At 36.8% G+C, this 21,103-nt stretch overlaps 1 protein-coding gene across 3 annotated transcripts in view; it reads right to left on the bottom strand.

Annotated features, from left to right (window-relative positions):
- Positions 1–17,535, bottom strand: part of Abcb11 (ATP binding cassette subfamily B member 11) — a 78,305-nt gene extending 60,770 nt beyond the window's left edge. For all 3 annotated transcript variants that reach the window (XM_027946155.2, XM_027946154.2, XM_027946156.2), the window contains exons 1-7: positions 17,460–17,535; positions 16,179–16,200; positions 13,744–13,792; positions 12,733–12,971; positions 3,700–3,787; positions 2,036–2,169; positions 246–417 (exon numbers count right to left, since the gene is read on the bottom strand). In XM_027946155.2, the coding sequence (XP_027801956.1) occupies positions 246–417; positions 2,036–2,169; positions 3,700–3,787; positions 12,733–12,971; positions 13,744–13,792; positions 16,179–16,200; positions 17,460–17,535 (780 nt within the window). The remainder of the gene's footprint in view (positions 1–245; positions 418–2,035; positions 2,170–3,699; positions 3,788–12,732; positions 12,972–13,743; positions 13,793–16,178; positions 16,201–17,459) is intronic.
- Between the last annotated feature and the right edge of the window lie 3,568 nt (positions 17,536–21,103).

Raw genomic sequence — 21,103 nt, 5'->3', positions numbered from 1 at the left:
AGCTCCTAATAATACCTGGCAAAATAGTTGATGTTCAATAAATATAGTTGTTTGATATTAATAAAATAATATTTATCTTATTAAAATATCATTAATTCCTGATGTATGAAATTTATTTGATGCTGTGGAATAAATCAAAATAGCAATAATTATATCGACTAAACAAAGAAGAAAAGCTTCATATTTTGGTTTGTTTATGAGTGCAAATGTCTTCCCATGGAGGAAAATCAAAAAGACATTCTTACCAAAGCAATGATGCCTGCTCCAATCCCAATGAGAGGGCTGACAGAAATAATAACGAAGGTCAGTTTCCAACCCCTTAAAAATCCCAATAGGAACCCACAGATGGCTGAGGTCATGCGCTGAATGAATGTGGCCATTTGGTCACCAATGGCTTCATTGATTTTATTAATATCACTAGAAACAAGAGAGACTTGAATCACTAAAACAATTTGGCCAACTCACATGGCTCACTGACGTTCACTTTCTTCTAAACACACCCATCTCTGGCCCACCATTGTCCTCAGGTAGTATAACAGATGCTCAAATCTTAAAATATTTGCTGCACCTTGGGATGTGATCTAGCTTCTCTGCTCATAGCCAACTTTGGTCACAATTTCCCAGCTGATATTCATTCGACATTGATGATAAATTTTGGAAACAATCTCTGGCCTGTCTGGAGAGTCCTTCCCTTCAGGTCTGATAAATCCTCTCAGCCTCAAAGGTCTATTCACATACCACCTCAGTCATAAATTTTAGGTAATCCCCAGGAAGAAGTAGTATCTTCCTCCCTGTGTTTCCATGTAAATATGATTAATCTGCGTGCTTTGTGTTTGTTTGAATGCAGTTACTGCATTCTGTTAATAAGCAGCAGTGAATAGTGGCTAAATGTGGCTGAATTTAAACACAAGCTGTTTGTGGACAAATCACTTTACCCTTTTTGTGTTTAAGCTTTCTCATCTATAAAATGGGGATAGTAACAGTGGCCAATAATGAGAATTAAATTAGCTAATATATGAAAAGCATGTACAACAGTACCTTTCAAATACTAAGCCACCAATATGTGTTAGTCTGAGTATTTATTTGTTTGCTCCTCTTATTCCTTTGGCTAGTCATTCAGAATATTGGTGGAAGACAGTCACATAAAGTTCATCTTATCCACATGGAGAAAAGAGGGCTTGGGACTTAAGTGGGACTTAAGAGCAAGAAAGAACCTAAGGAATACCCAGAGATTAGATCATCATATTCTAAAAAGTTTAACATACAGCTGTTCAAGATCACAGTAAGTAAGCGGTAAGTAAGTAACTAAGTAAGTGCTGGAATCTAGGGGCCTAAACTTTAGCTTTGTTTTCTCTGAATATTGTTTTTCATGGAACCTCAAAGGTCAACCCAATTCAATAGGGTTCAACTGGTTCTAACTCAGGGCTCATTGAGAAATTCTGGGGGCCCATTAATGATCCAAACTATGCTATACTTGGATGTAAACTGGCTATGTTGAGGTGATGATGATTACAATTTGCAGTATTAGGGATTGCACCCAGGGCCTCTTGCATACTAAGCAAGTGCTCTACCCTGAGCTTCATTCCCAGCCCATAAACTGAATTTAAATCTGGTTTTCAGTTTGAACCCTTCTCAAACTATTTTTGGAATTATCTTTGTTTTTTGTGTGCAGAAATTATTTAGATAATTAATTTCGAATTGTATTTTCCATAGGTGTGTAGATTAGAATAGCCTGCTTCCATTTCTCCTTCTGAGGTCAAATAAACCTACTTCTTTAAACTCTTCTATTACACTTCATTTCTGATGTTTTAATCAAGGGCCTACAACCCAAATTGAAGTTACCTAGCTTCAGTATTTAATAACCATATTTAAAAGGCATTGCCTATGAAAAAGGCCAGGCTTTCTAAGAAAGCCAAACCTAATGAGCAAATATATTCAATCTAACTGAAGATATTTTCAAATTGTTGTTTAATTTAGAAACAAGTTTTATTATCAAAAACATGACACTTAAAACACTGTTCTACCAGCAGCTTACTCAGAGAATCTTGTATTCAACTCGCCCACGGCATGGCAGTCAAACCACCCGATTTCCATTCTCATTATTCTCCTAAAGTAAAATTTTCTCATTTTCTGTATCTGATGGGCTCCAGCAATGACCCAAAAGCACACCTGAAAATGGACAAAAGAACGCTTAGCATGGCGATGTTACAAATATTTAACTCCTTCTCTTTTCAGAAGATAACACTTTTCGTGTAATGGTTGAAAACAGAAGGGAAATAATTCACAAAATGCCTCTTCTTGGAACCTAAGGAGTGATTTCTGGCACCGGCGGCTAAAAGTGGAGGTGAGCAGAACAATTTTGGAGGGTGTGGCCAGAAATCTGGGTTTGGATCCAACTCTGACACATTAACAACCCCTTAACTTCTAGACTTCACCCTATCAATGTTCACTTTCTCCATGAGTGAAATAAGGCTCATAGCACCAAAACCAAGACATCGTTGCTCTAAAAATCACTGGCTTTGCACACTACTTCTGGGTGAATTTTCCCCCTAACAGGTATGCTGATAAGCATTCATATGTAGGTTTCATGCAATGATGTTTAAGGACATGTAACACAAAAAGGATGGAACGTGCAGGGAAGCTAATCTGCGGTTAGACATCTCCTAGTGAAGGAAAGTAAGCATCTCATCAAAAGTCCTAGAGCAGGACAGATGGGTTCAATTCTCTTTACAACTAATAATATCTGGAATTCTTGAATAACTTGGAAGAGGAATTTAATATATTTTTTTTTCATTTTAGAAGCACTTGGTTTTATTGCACAGAAGCAATTGAAAGTGGACTTCAGTGGAAAGTGTGCCCTGTTGTGATTCAGTGGCCAGTGCCCAGCCTCATGGGCTCCCGCTCTTGCAGAATAAGAGAGTGCTGGGCAAGGGCTTGACCACTCCTTTGGAAAACAGAAGGCATTCGGGAATAGGTTAAGACATCTCAAGCATAATGTGTTTCTAACTGCTCATTCATTATTGCGGTCATCTGTCAGTACATACAGGAAGTAAATGCACTTATTTGGAGAGGAGGGGAGCAGTTTCTGTAGTCAAGTGTTTACGTGTAGCATTCGGCATATTATCACATTCGGCTACATAAGCTATCATAACATAGTTGTCCATTGCCTGGAGAGGGTTTGGGACACGGGGTGGAGAGGGGGTCAGGAACTGCAGAAGGTGGCAAAAAATGGAAAAGTTTTCTTCCTTAAGAAGGATTAAATAATCCTAGGCCTTCCATGACTTAATTCACATTTACAGAATGCTGGTTGGAATGCAATTTAATGAGACTTCAACAATGACAGCGGAAAAGAAATTACACTGTGCTTTCCTTTACCTCCACTTGCTTGGCTTTCTCCGGGCTACTCAATTCTCTCCTACAAACACACCCACAGCTGTGCTTTCTGAGCTCAGGAGAGAGAATAAAGTAGTGAAGGGCAAGAGAAATAGACATTGCAACTAAAAGTCTACTCTCCCCTTCTGGACAACTGATTCTGTTCCCTGAGAAAAGCATCCCACCCGCTTTCTGTCACATCCTCCCAACACAGAAGTGCTATTTTTATGGTTTTCCAGTAGCTTAAAGGTTAAAGTCAACACTGCATTTCATGTAATGTCAAGAGCCCAGATGTTGATCAGTAAATAAAATGGAGGTGCTACTAACCTGAATATAGCCTAAGAGAAGTACTGCGGCACCAGTAATGGCATAGAAACTGGCAAAAAAAATCATTTCATTTTCAATGTCCAGCAACCTTCAAAAGAGGGAGTGGGAGAGATGTTAAGACTTACAGGTAGGAAGAAATTACCAAGGGTTATATTTGTATGTACAGAGGGATTTAAAATATATAGCTGGCCATGGTGACACATGCCCATAATCCCAGCGGCTTGGGAGGCCAAGGCAGGAAGATCACGAGTTCAAAGCCAGTCTCAGCAATGGTGAGACGCTAAGCAACTCCATGAGAACCTGTCTCTAAATAAAATATAAAACAGGGATGGGGATGTGGCTCAGTGGCCGAGTGGCCCTGAGTTCAATCTCCAGTACTGAAAAAATAAATAAAATTAAAATTAAAACAAAATATATGAAATATATGTGCTATGTAGTTCTATTAAATGAGTGAGGCATTTTATCTATGCAAAATTATTATCAATTCAACCAAAACTCTAAATAGATTTCATAGTACCAATCACAGAAAATATGCTCATCCCCTTTACTTCTATAAGCAGAGATGCTAAGAGTGTAAATGATCTTTCAGCAGTTACTAGAAGAGAGGGGTCCCTGAATGGTTGCCCCGTGCTCCCTTCTCCTTGGACCTTTCCACTCATATACATGCAGTGATAGAGCAATCATAGCCAGAGAAAGGTTGAAAGTCTGACAGACTGTCTAAAAAGACACATAGAATGAAGGGTGCTGTAAACCAAGAGGCTTACCATTACCTCCTGTGGGAATCTAAGCCAGCTTTTCAATTTCTCCATCTCAGAATGACACTGTGAAAAATGTGCATGTCATCTTTCCAAAGGGGAGAAAAGCCCTTTCTTTGCCCTGTCTTCTTGCTGACTACAGCCCAAGAAGCTCCCTTTCAAGACAGTTTCTAAAGTTGAAGCCAAAGGCACTTGCAGGAAATAGCAAGAAAGCGCTTTGCATTTTCCCCAGCAGAACTACGTGTGATGGCACAAGGTTTGGGATTGGCAGGACCAGGAAAGGGAGGGGAAAAAATATTCTAAAATTGCTTTCAGGAAATAAGGAATGTTACAATTAGAAAATCAACATATTGGCTGATAACCATGCTGACCCTTTAAGACAAGTTAAATGATAGATGATTTCTTTCAAAAAGCAGAAGCAGCATCTTCATCATGGATGAACATCCTGCACCATTCCTGTTCTCTATCAGACCTTCTTGTGACTCAAACTTGAATTATTCTCTCCCCTTAGAGAACTCAGACCAAATAATTTACTTAATATAGAACAAACTTGTTTCACAAGTTTTATTGCCATCTGGCAGCAATATTCTATAGAAGGTAAAAAAATAAAATAAAATATTTTTCTTCCTTAACAGGGAAGGATTAAGTAAACCTAGCTCTTCTATCTCTCAAATATAGAATATGCTTTTGATTCACATTTGCAGAATTGGGGTTGAAATGTAGTTTGGCAAGACTTTAACAATGAAAGAGAAAAAAATTTACATTTTGTTTTTCTTTACTGTATTCCATATATTTATATGGAGTATATTCGTATTTTTCTTGCTAGTAAATTGCAGTCTACTTGAGGTAAAGGCTGGTTTTATACTGTTTGGGCACTCTTCTCAAAGTGTGGTACAATATCTATATAAAGTAGGTAATCAGTAAATGCATCTTGATTTTACTTTGACTTTTAAAATACTAATAAAGAAGAAAATAACTGCCACGGTCAACTCCTCTGACAATCTCTAAAGCAGGTAAAACTCAAATCACATCTCCAGATTATTATGGAAACTAGGGGAACCTAGAAAGCCAATGGTCTCCTGCCTGCACTGTAGACTAATCCCCAGGAGTTGGTGCTACACATTATCAGCACCAACTGCAGGCCAAGTGCTATGAGATGGCATAAGTGTGTCCAAGTCCTAGGTTCAGAACCTTGGTGGCTCTGCATTCCTAAATAAATAGGACACTTACTGATAGACAAATAACTTACCTTTGGGCAAAGTTACTTTATAGAACATTCATGTGAACTGGTTGCACACTTACCACTAGCTAGATGTTTATTTCAGAGAATGACAGCTTTCCCCCCAAGAAACTATTTTTCATCCTCATTCAGGAGTTTTCACTATTTTTTATTTTAGCCATTCTGGTAGTTGTATAGTGATATCTCATTTTTATTTTGTTTTCCCCTAACTAATAATATCGAACATTTTTTTTCATGTGCTCATTTGCCATCTTCACAGCCTTAGTAAAATGTCTTTTTCCCATCTTCTAATTGGAGTTTGGTTGTTCTTAACATTGAGTTTTGAAAATTCTTGATGTCTTCTAGACTCTAGTCTTTTTGTTCTACATATAATAGGTAAATATGTCTCTCATTCTGTTTTGTGTCTTTTCACCATTCTACAGGGTCTTTTGCAGATCAAAGTTTTTAATTTTAATGTGAAATCCCTAATGGAAAGTATTGATTTTTTCTTTTATGAGTTTTGCTTTCGGTTTTAAGTCTAAGAACTCTTTGGTTATCCCAGAACATGAAGTGGTTTCCTATATATTTTTCTAAAAATTGACACTTTAAAAAATATCTGGGTCCAAGATCTTCTTGAGCTTTCATATGGGTGCATTTTTTTTAAACTATGGATATCCAATTGCTTGACTATCATGTGATAAGAAGTTTATTCCAATGAACTGCTTTTTCTACCTTTGTAAAAAATCAGATGTAAGTGTGTGAATCTATTTCTGGGCTCTCTGTTCTATTCAACTGATCTGTATGTCTGCCTTCTGTCAATACCACATAGTCTTGATTATAGTAGTTACATAATATACCTTGAGATCAGGTAGACAGATTCCTTCCATTTTATTGTTCCTTTTTTAAAAAAAAAACTGTCTTAGTTACTTTAGCTCTTTTCTCTTTTCACATGATTTTAAAATAATCTTGTATCTATAAAAAATTAATAAACCTAAGTGTCTAACAATGGCTCAATGAAGAAAATGTGACATCAAGAATCAATAAGAGGGATGAAGTCAAACTAAAAAGGTTCTTCTCAGGAAAGGAAACAATCATCAATAACATTAAAAGAAAGCCTACAGAATGGGAGAAAATCTTTACCACATGCACATCAGATAGAGCACTAATCTCCAGGATATATAAAGAACTCCAAAACAACACCAGAAAAGAAAGGAAGGAAGGAAGGAAGGAAGGAAGGAAGGAAGGAAGGAAGGAAGGAAACCCCAATCTGTAAATGGGCTAAGTAACTGAACAGGCACTTCACAGAAGAAGAAATATGAATGGTCAACAAGTATATGAAAAAATGCTTAACATCTCTAGCAACTAGTGAAATGCAAATAAAAACTACTCTAAGATTTCATTTAACTCCAGTCAGAATGGAAATTCTCAATAATACAAGTAACAATAAATGTTGGCGAGGATGTGGGGAAAAAGGTACATTCATGCGTTGCTGGTGGGACTGCAAATTGGTGCAACCACTCTAGAAAGCAGTATGGAGATTCCTTAGAAAACTTGGAATGGAACCACCATTTGACCCAGCTATCCCACTTCTCGGTTTATACCTAAAGGAATTAAAATCAGCATACTACGATGATGAAGCCACATCAAAGTTTATAGCAGCTCAATTCACAGTAAACTATGGAACCAACCTAGGTGCCCTTCAACAGATGAATGGATAAAGAAAATGTGATATTTATATATATATATATATATATATATATATATATATATATATATATATATATATATATATCTCAGCCTTAAAGAAGAATGAAATTATGGCATTTGCAGGTAGATGGATAGAGTTGGAGAATATCATGCTAAGCAAAATAAGTCAATCCCAAAATATCAAAGGCCAAATGTTTTCTCTGATATGTGGATGCTGATTAATATGGGGGTTGGGGGTGCCTAGGGAAGAATGGAGGAACTTTGGATGGGCTGAGGGGAGTGAGAAGAGGGGTGGGGGTGTGGGTTGGGAAGGATGTACATGTATGAATGCATGAACTGTGTGACTCTGCATCATGTAAAGCTAGAGAAATGAGAAGTTATGCTCCATTTATGCACAATGAGTTGAAATGCATTCTGCTGTCATGTATAACTAATTAGAATAAATTTTTAAAATATAGATATATAGATGGATGGCATAAAATTCAGATCTCCAAAATAAACATATGTTTATAGTACATTTATTTTGATAAGGGTTCTCAGACTATTCAATGGTAAAGAAAGAAAGAAGGATGGAGGGGGTGAAGGAGGGAGGGAAGAAGAGAAATGGGGGAGGAGAAGGGCAGACGCAAGAAGGAAAGGGGAGGAAAGAAAACAAGAAAAGAGAGTCTTAAAAAAAAAACCCACGCAGTGATAACTGACTATGTGGAAAGGAATCATGTGGGACCCATACCTCACATCACACACAAAATTGACTCAAAATGAATCACAGATCTAAATATGAGAGGAAAATTATAAAACCCTTAAAAGAAAATGTAGATTTAAGTCTTTCTGACTTTGGATTTGACAATGATTTCTTAGATATGATGACAAAAGCAGAAGCAACAAAATAATAAAAGGGAAAAATGAAGTAGATGTCACCAAAATTTAAAATGTAGAAGATGGACATCAAGAGATTGAAGATAACTCAAAGAATGAGGAGAGTCTTCTAAAAATCCAGTATTTGATAAGAGACTTGTATCTAGAATATCTAAAGAACCTCATGACTCAGTAATAAAAAGACATAAGCCAATTTTAAACAGGGCAAAAGATCTGAATAGTCATGTTCCAAAGAAGATATAAATATGACAAATAAGCACCTCAAGAGATGTCTGACATCACTAGCCTTTAGGGAAGTGCAAATGAAAACCAGAAGGAAATACTACTGCACACTCACTAGGTGAGTTACTGTATCAGTTTCCTATGACAGCTGTAACAGATCACCACAAACTTGATGGCTTAACACAAGAGAAAATTTGTTCCCTTATATTTATGGAAAACAGAAATCAGAAGTCAGCTTCACTGAGCCAAAAGCAAGTTATGCCAGAGTTGTGCCATCTCCAAAGGCTCCTGGAGAGAATCTCTTCCTTACCACTTCTAGCTTTTGGTACTAGCTGACATTCCTTGGGTGTAACATCATTACACTGTCTTCCTCTATAGTCACCCTGCCTCTCCTCTTCTCTCTACAGTCAAATTGCCCTCTGCCTCTCTCTTGGTAATTGTCCCTGTTAAAAGCAACTATGGGTGCATTTAGAGCTCACCCGGATAATCCAGGATGAACTCATCTATCCCAAGATCCTTAATTTAAACACATCTTTATTGATTCTTTTTCTGTATAGGGTAATATTCACAAGTTCCAGGGACTAAGGTCTAGATCTCCTTGGGAACCATTATTCAGCCTCCTAGAGCTATTATCAAAATGTAGATAACATGTAACAAATGTGAGTGAGGATGTGAAAAAATTGGGCTCCTTATATACCACTAGGGAGAATGCAAATGGTATAGCCACTCTGTAACCCAGCCTTATAGTTCTTCCTATGATTAAACATGTAGTTACCACATGATCCAGCAATTCTATTCTTAGGTATTTATCTAACAGAAATGAAAACATATGTCCACACAAGAATTTTCACACAAATGTTCATAGCTGCATTATTTGTAATAGCCAAAGAGTGGGAACAACTCAAATACCCATGGACTGACAAATGGATAAATAAAACATATTATGTTCATATGATGAAATATTATTCAACAATAAAAATAAATGACACACTGGTCCATGCTACAACATAGATAAAATTTGAAAACATTTTTGTTCCCATGCTACATTAATGGAGTCAGCTACACATAAAAGACCACATATTATACGATTTCATTTATAGGAAATGTCCAGAATAAGAAAATCTACAGAGATAGAAAGAAGATTAGCATTGCCCAGGAATGATATGAATGGGAATTAAGGGAATCTATATAGGTAAGGGTATAAGATTTCTTTGTGGTAAGGAAAATGTTCTAAAATTGATTGTGGCATGGGTATACAACTCTGTGACTATACTTAAAGCCATTGGACTGCACACTTTAATTGGTTGAAATTTTTGGTATATGAATCATATCTCAAAAAAGCTAATTTTTTAAAAGTTTGTAGTTTTAAAGCATCTAACTTCAAAGTAGTGCTTACATGACTAAGTTGAACGTATGTTACTAAGAAAATACACTGAAATGCAAGTGAAAATACATCCTCAGTTTTCCAACTTCATGCATCCATAGTTGGGGCAAGCTTCCCAGTGGTGGCAAGGGTCAGCCTCCAGTGGGACCCCAGAGATTCTTCTCTTTAGGTAGTCACATTCTTATAAAGTCCTTCCAAAACTGTACTGGAATTGATCTATGTGACCAATAGATTATCACAGAAATTATAGTATGCTTCTTCCATGATTGAGTTAAAAAGACTTTGTTGCTTCCATTTATTTATACTTATTTGGGTAAAATAAAATTGTATTATGATGTTTTAATTTCCTATTCTTTCATCTGCTTTCATTCTTTTACTTATTTACTATTCTGAGCAGAAATTCTGATAAGCTAATCAGGAGCCTGCTGTTCTGTAATCCTTATCAGTGTCACTCACTGAAAGCCATTATAAGAATTTAAATTAAAAATTCCATCCAACAGATTACTAGAGATATGTGGAAAACAACATAAAGAAGAGTAAAACTAGCTCCTACAATTATCATGCATCCTTACGTTGCTAAAATTAATGAGTTGTCTTGTAGATTCCAAGTCTAATACCTCTACTATAAGGGGTAGAGAAATTGTATCCTTAATGATATCTTTTTTTCCAAGAAAGAAACTTGAAAAGGAAATTGGGGGACATTGGAGTCATATTAACTACTCACAGATGGGAAATGTTCTCTCCCTTGTCCTCTGTCCCATCTAACTCCATTTTCACAGTGATCTTAGTACATAAAAGCTAAATAAACATGTTATTCAGAAATACAAGAAACAGTACTCATGTTAGTGACCATAATAACTCACAATGAAAGTATTTAACTTATCAGAACTCCTGGTAACCCAATGGCCTAAGAAAGGAATGCTCTACACAGTTTCAGATATCTGTATGAAATTTTCTAAAAAAAACTAAAGGGTAAATGTTCATTTACATGCTTGGCATCATATGAATTCAGCCAAAGCCAATGTTCTGCTGAAAATTCCCAGGGGTCACAGTAAGAATGAGTAAAAGGAGCATGAGCCACAGAAAATTCCTTTCTAACAGATGCCTGATACAAACATGAAATGTAGATTCATTCTTTAATTCATCTAACAAATATTTATGAACACCTATTATCATGGAAAGGCCTCAAATTTTGAGCTCTTAAACATTTATTTTCTGGGGCTGGGAATGGAGCTCAGTGGAGGAATGCTTGCCTAACATGTAAGAAGCCCTGTACTCAATCCCCAGTACCATAAATAATAATAATAGTCAAGAATTTACTTTCAATTTTTAAGGCATAACAGGATATACTCACTGGAATTTTTCCTTGAAAAAAATATCTTCACGATAGTTAATTTATTAATGTTATTAATGGTTTGAGTCAATTTACATCATACATGGGGAGAAAGATTAACTTTACATTTTGTGGTCATACCACTCTGTAAAAAGTAGTTCATTTCTGTCCTCCAACAAAAATTAAGCATTTAAAAAGACTGTCATTGCACTCAAATTCTGTTAAACAAACTGCTCCGAGTCTTTCAGATGGAAAGAAACTTCCAAGTTTAGAAAAGAAAACAAATATATTTAGACACTAGCAAATTTATTTCTTATGAGTTGGTGTGTTCATTTTTCAAGGGTAATTCTGCCAATTGTGTGTTATCTTGTGCTTTTTCACCATTCAGCACCTACCAGTCTGAAACTACATATTTATGAATGATTGAATGATAGTCTGGCTGGCTAGACCTAAGGTCGCCAAGATGAGGACAATGACTTCTAAGGTAACTGTGTCCTTGATGCTTCCACCATTTCCTGGTACAATAGTTGGTGTTCCAAAGATTTTGGTTGAATGAGTAAGTGAATGAAAAACCCTCAAAGTAGAAAAATCACTGAAGAGTATCAGTGATTTTGCAAAACTTACTCATAGTCGGAATCAAGCTTGTAGAAAATTTCAAAAATGAAGATGTGAAATAGAAATTCTTTTGAGGGAGTCATTCCAAGTGTGTGTCTAGGCAGGGTGTGCCCTGCCCTTGATTCTTGAACCTGAGTATATGGATTTATACGTGCAAATGAGTATGTCCTGAACCTGAGGCAGCATGAGGCAGGACGCAAAGTCCATACTGTGACAATGAGTCAGCCCACGTGCACTACTGACTCACTGATTACCAGGTGGCCTGTCAGGCTTATCACAGAGAACAGTAGCACAGTTACTGCACCTGGCTGAGTTCTGGCTATTTCTGCATAGCTACCTTCCAATCACAGCACCACACCACTCTTCCATGGACACTCAACTACTGTGACCAAGGACTCTCTACTCCAACACAGCATGCTCATTATTCGTATTAGTCATTAGCCACAGCCCTAAAACTAAGGGGCAAAAGGGAATTGGGGTGGGTGCTCTTGATTTGAGACTCCAAAGTGAAATTCTTCTCCCTTGTGGATTAAGTATTGATAGTGTCATATTTAAGCACACAGTCAACAAAACAGTTAACCTTTACCACTGTATTTGAAAAATTATTTCCAATTCTGTTTCTGTTAAGTTTTATATTTAGAAGTTGTTAAAATCTTAACAACTACATTAAATAGTGCTTATTGGCATAATGGAAAATTTGAGGACACTTGCACAATTTCCATAAGATCGAATTCCCTTAGTATTGTTATTCATTTCCTTTCTCATAAGTTGGAAAGAGCTTCAAGGGAGAGTAATTTCTAGAAATACGGGCAAATTAATATGTCTGTTCTGTGTTAGATGCCTCTCCACATCAGCCAATATGGGTCCATTCATACATTTTGAATTATAATTCAAGACATAAGAAAAATTAAAAATAGCCTACCCACAACGTGTTCCATTTGTCACACTCTGGTTGAGGGAACTGTTGATCCATACTATGGTGTTATTCACACATGCTTTTCCTGGAATCTTGAGTTCTTGTATTTCAATGTCATAGTCAATAAAAACATCTGTCATCTCACCAAACATAAAAACCATGCCCGGCTGGGCTAGTCCATGGAGAAATGCACATAAACTTCCCACCAATATCAGCCAAATGTCAGTTGATGAAGAAAATCGAAACTTGAAAAACAAAGGATTAGGGTTAGGGATCATCTATGGATAAAAGGTAGGAGAGGAAGGAGGACTACTTAATTTTTGTTACTAGATTCTGGTAAGTATACTCAATACCAGATTTTATGTGAATCATCTTAATTAAGTGGCCGAGTTCATACTAATCATATCAAAATAAATTGTACATCGATTATTTAACACTTGAGTCTCGTATATTGTTAGATCATCTTCTTTTTTCCTAATCACTGAATTTATTCTCTTTATCTCAGGAGCTGACTTTAGTGTTCTGCTATTCATCTGCAGCATAAGGGGGAACTAACCACTACCACAGATGCCATTGCCAGGTAGATATACCATGTGGTGCATGTAGCAATGGCACAAATTGGCTCACAGAACTGATAACAAGAATGGAGAGTGCCTACCCCATGCCTAGAAATGCTTGTCTATCCGGTGCAAATTTGGGTAAATACCTAAGTTATAAAATTTCAAAAGACTTGTCATAAGAATAAATATATATGATGCTACTGTGATGATTTTCCTTACTAAAATGATAATTATGAGTTCTGTGATTATTTCCCAGGAGACTTTGTGGATTTGTTTAATCGGTAACATATTTCTGATCACTATTCAGCATGCTATCATATAGGTAAAGCTTATGACTGCATAAGTTATCTCTGTAGTTAAAAATCTGCCAGTATAACTAAAGACGTAGCATTTCCTCTAGGGTCTGAACAATTCACAGTGGCAAACCCAGTGCCATAAATCAGTACAGTTTTATTACCAGTTGAAAGAAGCCAACTTTGGTGCCTTCACCTTTCTTTTCTTGTAACCTGAGAAGAAAATAGAAATTTAATGATCATCTTTTTCAAAACAATGAGAAATTCTCCCCAGGTGTGAGCCATTCTTTAGCAAGAAAAAAACATTCCCAGGGATTAGGAAATTCCAGTCAAATCTGGTTATGTTAAAAATAACCTTTCATTCTTCTAGAGATTTCAGTAGAGATTCACAGAGGTTTTTCTGAGAGGTATTGAGAGAAAGTAAAAAGGCCTCAGCGCTCCCAATTATACTAAGATATAAACCATTTTCCTTCCGTCATGACCCTCCACCTATTGATGCCTACATTTCCTTAAGGATAAATTGAAGAGGTTGGATTAGCTGATGTTAAAGCTTCCTTTTAGCACTTAAAATCTTAACAACTACATTAAATAGTGCTTACTGGCATAATGGAAATTTTGAGAACACTTCCACAATTTCCATAAGATTGAATTTCCTTAGTATCGTTATTCATTTCCTTTCTCATAAGGTCATGCTTAACTTGCCTTTAGTTTCCTGGGCTCCAAGGGTCTGCACTTCACTGAAGTCACCCATTCCACGTACATACCCTGGACCGTGAAACTACCATGCTTCTGACATACTTCACTCCACTATCACTCTGTGACAGTTCATACGTCTTGTTTTCTCACTTTTTACCTCCTTCCTCGGCTATTTGTCAACCTCAATTAGTTCTGCAGTCCCTCAAACACTCCAGTTACTCACCATCACTAAACCCCACCAAGATTTCGCTTCCTTCCCCAGGCATCGCAAGTCCCACTGCCTGGCCTCTGAACCACATCCTCACCATCACCCTCAATCCTTTCCCTCAAGTCTATCTCTGCCTCCATCCTGCTATTTACTCGTCCCCTCCTTAAGCCAGGCTGCCGGGCCTGCTAGAGACCCCTCACCACTTGTGAACTAAAGTCAACACATGTGATCCTATCTCTTGGCTGCCCTCATCTTCCCTATCAACCCAGGGTGGAATCTTAAATCCTTATGGAGATCTCATCCAAGGCCATGATCTGGCCCCATTGGCTCTCTGATCCCGTCTCCTACTCCATTTCAATTCTTAGTACTCTAGTCACCTGGCCTCTTGCTCAATTTTATCTATGCCAAATGTCTTCCCGCCTCTGGATGTTTATGTTTGCTATTCTTTCTCCTAAAATGTTCTTTCTTCAGATATCTACATGATACAGATACCTTATATCAATCAGTCATTCCTTCCAAAGTCACCACAACAGGACCTTCCCTGGCCAACGTCTCTTAATTGTCAACCCTTCTCCCTCACACATACATACATTTCATGTTTTAATTTCCACGTTTGCTTTTTTTTTCCTCTCAGAAAGCGAGTGAGAGGTTATCACTAACTACCATGTTATGTGTTTTATTTATTTGTGGTGTTCATTCTCTCTTACTAAACTGCCATCCTCAAATGCAAAGCTTTTTGCCTATTTGGATCTTTTCTGTATCCTCAGCACCTACAACAGTGCCTAACACCTTACAGGCATTCAATTAATTTTTGTGAAATGAGTGAGTGAATGAACACGTGCTCTCCATCTTGACCCCCAGTGCTGAACTCCATCCGTGGACGAGATCACTCTCGTTCCTCTCAGCCGCAGCTTTGTCAAGCTGTTACTGTGATCTTCACATTCTACACTCACCTCCTCTAAAAACAAAAGAACTCCCTCAGCTTCCTGCTCATCTTTTCTTTGTCATTCAACAACATTCCCACCATTTTCTCTTTTCCAACCAGGGAGTGAAGTGTGTTTCTTGGAGGACCAGGCTGACCCGACCTCTTCTAGCCCAGAGCTAACTCTTCCACTTCACTGCCTCCCACTGCCATGAAGAAGACTTAGGATTTCAGAAACCCCCAAAGCCCTCCCCGTTTTGCCACCTCCATGTCAGGAACTCCCCTGGTGCCTCTCTTCTGCTTTCTCAATTAGACCCCATCTAATCCTGCTTCCACACCAAACAGTGGCATTTAGTTGATAGCTGTTTATGAGAATTTAAATTCATAAGCTAAGGAAAAATATCTAATGATTAAATTTTAGTTTTCTATTATTTGCCTATGGGAAGAATATGGGGTTTGGAGATTTCTTAGTGTCCATGAAATCATCCTCGTCCAACTTTTCCTCTGCTCACTTAAGCTAGGAGTTCTATGGTATTCCTGAACACCAGAGGAGATTTGGATCTAATGCAGAAGGTATATTCAAAAACATTTTTAAAATCAAATTAGAGCAATGTTTAAAAGAAAAGGATGGATCATTCATACATATATATAATATATATATGTAATTTTATAGTAAGTATGATGTACATGAAATAGTCTCTGCTTTATGCCTTTTATAGGAATATTATGGAATTACTCCGAAAAGAAGCTACATCATTGAAAAAGTCACTTACCCTGATTTCTTATCATTGTTATCTGTTAGGATAAAAACAATGCATAAAGAGGTTAATAATGATGACACAATGCAACAACATTATTAATAATTTTGATCTGGGAAAACTTTCCTATAAAGTTCTTTTATTTCATAAAAATTTCAAAATGATTATCTGTCTTTTCTTTCTTTCAGTCTCAAAGGCAGATGACAGATAGACAGGCAGGCAGACACGTTTTCAGGTTCAGGACTGCTGCCTTGACTACATTTCTGTATTTTTATCCAAGACATAAATATTTATGTTTTCTGAACAGCCAATGGAACCAACATTCCTAGATTAGCTGAAGAAAATCAAGGTTTTTTTAAAATTATAAAATAAAATGACTATGTATCTATTTCTTGATTCTTTAGAAACCGAATTCACCTACTTAATAGACCACAATTTAATTAGATAATAAGATCTCATTGATACTTCCACGTCAGTGGAAGGTGTGAGATTGAACCACATAGAATCTTCCCGACCACAGGGTAGAAAGTGAAAGTGGGGGTCCAGAGTCATGGGTGCAAGAAGTCACCAGAAACGAACCCTGGGTGCTTTGTGGCTCTTCACCGTGGGATAGCATATCCTGGTTCCCCTGACATTTTAATTTAATTTAAGAGTCAACATACTTTATAGTATAGACACAGGGTAATACTCTGGCTTGAGAATCAGGCAGAACTGGATTAGAGACTTATGGTTCCATCAATTATTACTCATGTGAACTTTATCGAGTTTTTAAAAAGTCATCCAAGTTTATTCATTTGTAAAATGCAAAGTCACAGGATTTAAAAATAAGAGAAGAGCTTAGAATCATCTGTGCTGACAACATGCCAGGTACTGGCACTACAGGCCCCTGCCACGTAATCTGCTTCTGGCCAGCAGTCTCCCGCACAGCTCCCCTCAACATCAGCACTCAGGAAAAGATGGCTCTGTCACTGCCTCAAGCAGTGATAACTGCACAGGGTTCCAGTTAACAGTAACAGCCTGCCTGAAACCACTGGACTCTACCCAGCAGAGACGTCTCCCCTCACTCATCCACACTTTGGTGCTCTTACCTAAGCTTTCAGACTTCCTGTCACACAGTTCCAGAAGGAACCACATGATTGTTTGTAAGATTCATACCCAATAACTGTTGTCTGTGTTGCTCATTTTCTCTGCTTCTTTCAGCTTCACTAGCTTGTCCCACCATTGATGGTCACTTCCTTCCACTTTTGAGTTCACCTCTCTTTGTACAAGAGACAGTGAGAGAAAAGGGCCACTTACATGATTCGTCTGACTCGAAAGCATGATTCTCCTCTCCAAACTTCTTCACACTGCGGAGAATTACGGAGTCAGACATGATAGTTGCAATCTGCCGTCAACAACCCTACAAAATAAAAGCATAATCACAATTATCATCTCTTCACTGTATTTAACCAAAGTAACTGGAAACAAAAGAACAATTTGGTTCAAGTAATACACTTCACTAATTGATCTCAAGCAAAAGCAGGGTTTTAAATTGGCTAATAACTCAATAAAAGAGCCTAATTATAAGGAAAGATAAACTGAAATCATTGGTAATAGCTTCTCTAGTTAGTGGATAGATGATTTTTTTAAATTTATTTGTTCTTTCTTCTTACCTATTATTTATTTTTAATGAGTTAACATAAAAACTATAAGAACGGCAAACCAACTAGCGACATGCTTGAGTCAATGTAGTTGAGGAATGACACCCCCATGCCATTGGGGAGCCTTCAGGGCTCTTTTGTAAATTCAATTCCAGCTGGGACTGAGGGGGGAGAAGGACAGTCTCTGAATAAAGTAAATGTCTAGAGAGTTACGTTAGTCTCATTCACAGTGAGAAAAAAAAAAAAACAAAACAGTTGGTAAAGGATGCAGGATTAGAATTCCAAGACTTTAAGTTTAACATTGAGTTTCCACTTTATTTTCTCTGCTTCAAACATGTAGATATACATGTGGATAATATATTTTTTAAAATACAGACTCAAATCTATAAAAATAAACAACTCCAGAAATGGAAGAGAAGTACCAAAGGGAAAATAGAGCATAGACACAGCTGGTATTTTCACCTCAGGGTCTAAATGCAGACAGCAATAGAGGAGTCTAGCTCCTGGAGGGATGTTGCCCCACACCAAACAGGGGATCAGACACCACCTCTCCACTTGGAGCCAAGGGCCACCATGGGTCCTGCACTGCTGAGAAGACCTGAGGAAACTGCCTTCCATCATTGCCTGGGGAGTTATTTCTTAAGATGAAAAGCAAACCCCTTTATATGAAGAGACAGTGATTTGCGTCACACACACACAGGTAAAAGGTACAGATAAAAAAGATGAAGGTGAGTTGTGAAACCTTGTAACCTCAAATAATTGGAATCCCAGAAAAATAAGATAGAGAACGACAAAGATATAAATACTCAAAGAAATAATTGCTGGGAATTTTCTAAAAACAGTGACCTGATTCCTCAAATTAATAGTAGACTCCGAGAATTGATCAGGATAAACAAAAATCAATCAAAACTTGAAAAGAAAAACTTAATATATTACATTAAGTTTTTTTTTTTACTTTTACAATAGTAAAGAATCAAGACCAAAAAAAAAATTTATCTTAAAAACCACGAAGTGTAATATCCAACTGGAAATAAAAGAGTGACACCAGTGTCTCATCAGACACTAGAAGGCAGTGGTGTAGCGTCTTCAAAATGCGGATGAAAAATAACCTTTAATAACCTTTGATACAGTGGCAAAAAAATCATTTGGCATGTTTCCAGATGTTCAAACCCAGCCCAAGATGGCTGTTGGTGGATGTGCCTTAGCAGAAGGAAAAATGTATCCAGCAGAGAGAGTCAGAAAAGAGAAGAAACAGGGGCTAGGGATATAGCTCACTTGGTAGAGTTCTTGCTTCACATACATAAGGCCCTGGGTTCAATCCCCAGTACCACAGAAAAATAAAACAACAACAGAAAAGTGAAGAAACAAAAGTAACACAAGAATCAACAAAATATATCAGTCACAAAAAGCCACATAGTGTATGATTCCAGGAATGCATGTGAGATGTGGAGGATGACCAATCTATAGAGACAGACAGTAAGTGTTTGCCCAGGCCTGGGGTGGAAGTGGAAGGGGCCTGAGCAGCGACTGGTGACAGATACAGGTTTCTTTGGTGATGATGTTTAGAAAGCAATTAAGAGGCTGGGGCTGAGGTTCAGGGGTAGAGTATTTGCATGCGGGTGGCCCTGGGCTCTATCCCTAGTACTGAAAAGAAAAAAGGAAAGAAAAGCATGATGTATGTAAAAAATAAATAAATAAATCAGAAGGATATGAACAGGAGATCAAAGAAGGGAAAAGCTGTTTCTTGAAATAACTAAATAACACACAAAACTCAACAAGACTGTTCAAGAAAAAGGAGACATGGATCACAAATAGACATTAATAGAAAGTTAAAAGGTAAAGTAACAGAAAGTCTTCAAATCATGAACAAATGTTATGAGTAACATTATAGTCATAAATTTGAAAACTGTGATGATTAACTTTCTGAAAAAATATGAATTATCAAAAATCATCCCCAAAGAAGTAGTAGATGAATTAAAAACCAATAGCTATTAAGAATATTGACTCAATATTTAAAAGCCTGTAACGCCCCCGCAAAATGATAGTGTTAGATAATACTACAGGCAAATTTTACTAAAAATTCAAAGAGTAGATAATTCTGATATTATAGAGAAATAGGAAAAGTGACTCACTTCATTTTATAAAGCAAGTATAATCTTGACATCAGAAAAATAAAGGATGTTATAAGAAAAAAATAGGCGTATAATTACTTTTGAAAAGTGATTTTAAAATGCTAAATAACATACATTTAATATAATATAGCAGTTTGTGAGAAAATATAATGAGGCAATGTTGATTTGGGGAATAAAATGATTATTTTAGGTAAAAAGTTGATTCTTTTAATAGATGCAAAAAAAGTCTTCAGTAAAAATATCCATTCTTATTTTTTTTGTGTGGGGGTTATCAGGGATTGAACTCAGGGGCACTCCACACTGAGACACATCCCTAGCCCTATTTTGTATTTTATTTAGAGATGGGGTCTCACTGAATTGCTTAGGGCCTCGCTTTTGCTGAGGATGGTTTTGACTCTCAACCCTCCTGCCTCAGCCTCTTGAGCCGCTGGGATTACGGGTATGCACCACCACACCCAGCCATTCCTAGTTTTTGAAAATCTGTACAAACATCATTATTTTGCAACTTCAGTGAATAAATGTTGGGTCATGATCAGCACTGAGTACTAAAACCTGGATTAAATACTCAGTGTAGAAAGTATTGTGAAGATATAGACATGAGTCTTCACATACAGAGTAAATGAAAATGTAAATTGATTGAATAACTTTAGAGAGCAATTTGAAAATAGCCAGCAAAGTTAAAAAGGTTAAAAAAATGAAGTCCCCAAATACCCTACTCTAACATTTTCCCTAATAATTAAAAAAAAAGTAGTTAATACTGAAAAAGCATTTAGTATGTATCAGGCACTGAAATATGAAAGGATTATGTCACAAGCTCAAGAGTACAAGTTAGTGTTAGAGCCATGATTTAAACTCCTAAGGTGCATGCAGCAATATATATATATATATATATATATATATATATATATATATTACTATATATATATATATATATATATATATATATATATTACTATATATATATATATATATATATATATTACAATGTTACTTAGAACAAAAAAAACTTGAAGAAAATATAAATATACAAGAGAATGAAACAATAACTTGCGGAATATACATGCCATGGAATACTACCTAGCTGTTAAAAATCAGCAAATTAGCATGAATAAGTCTTGACATGCACAAATTTAAACAAATGGAAAGTTTCAAAGTAATAGAGTACAAT

Source organism: Marmota flaviventris, chromosome 11 (genome assembly GCF_047511675.1).
Source record: "Marmota flaviventris isolate mMarFla1 chromosome 11, mMarFla1.hap1, whole genome shotgun sequence".
Lineage (NCBI taxonomy): Eukaryota > Metazoa > Chordata > Mammalia > Rodentia > Sciuridae > Marmota > Marmota flaviventris.
This window is presented reverse-complemented; position numbering and strand designations above follow the sequence as displayed.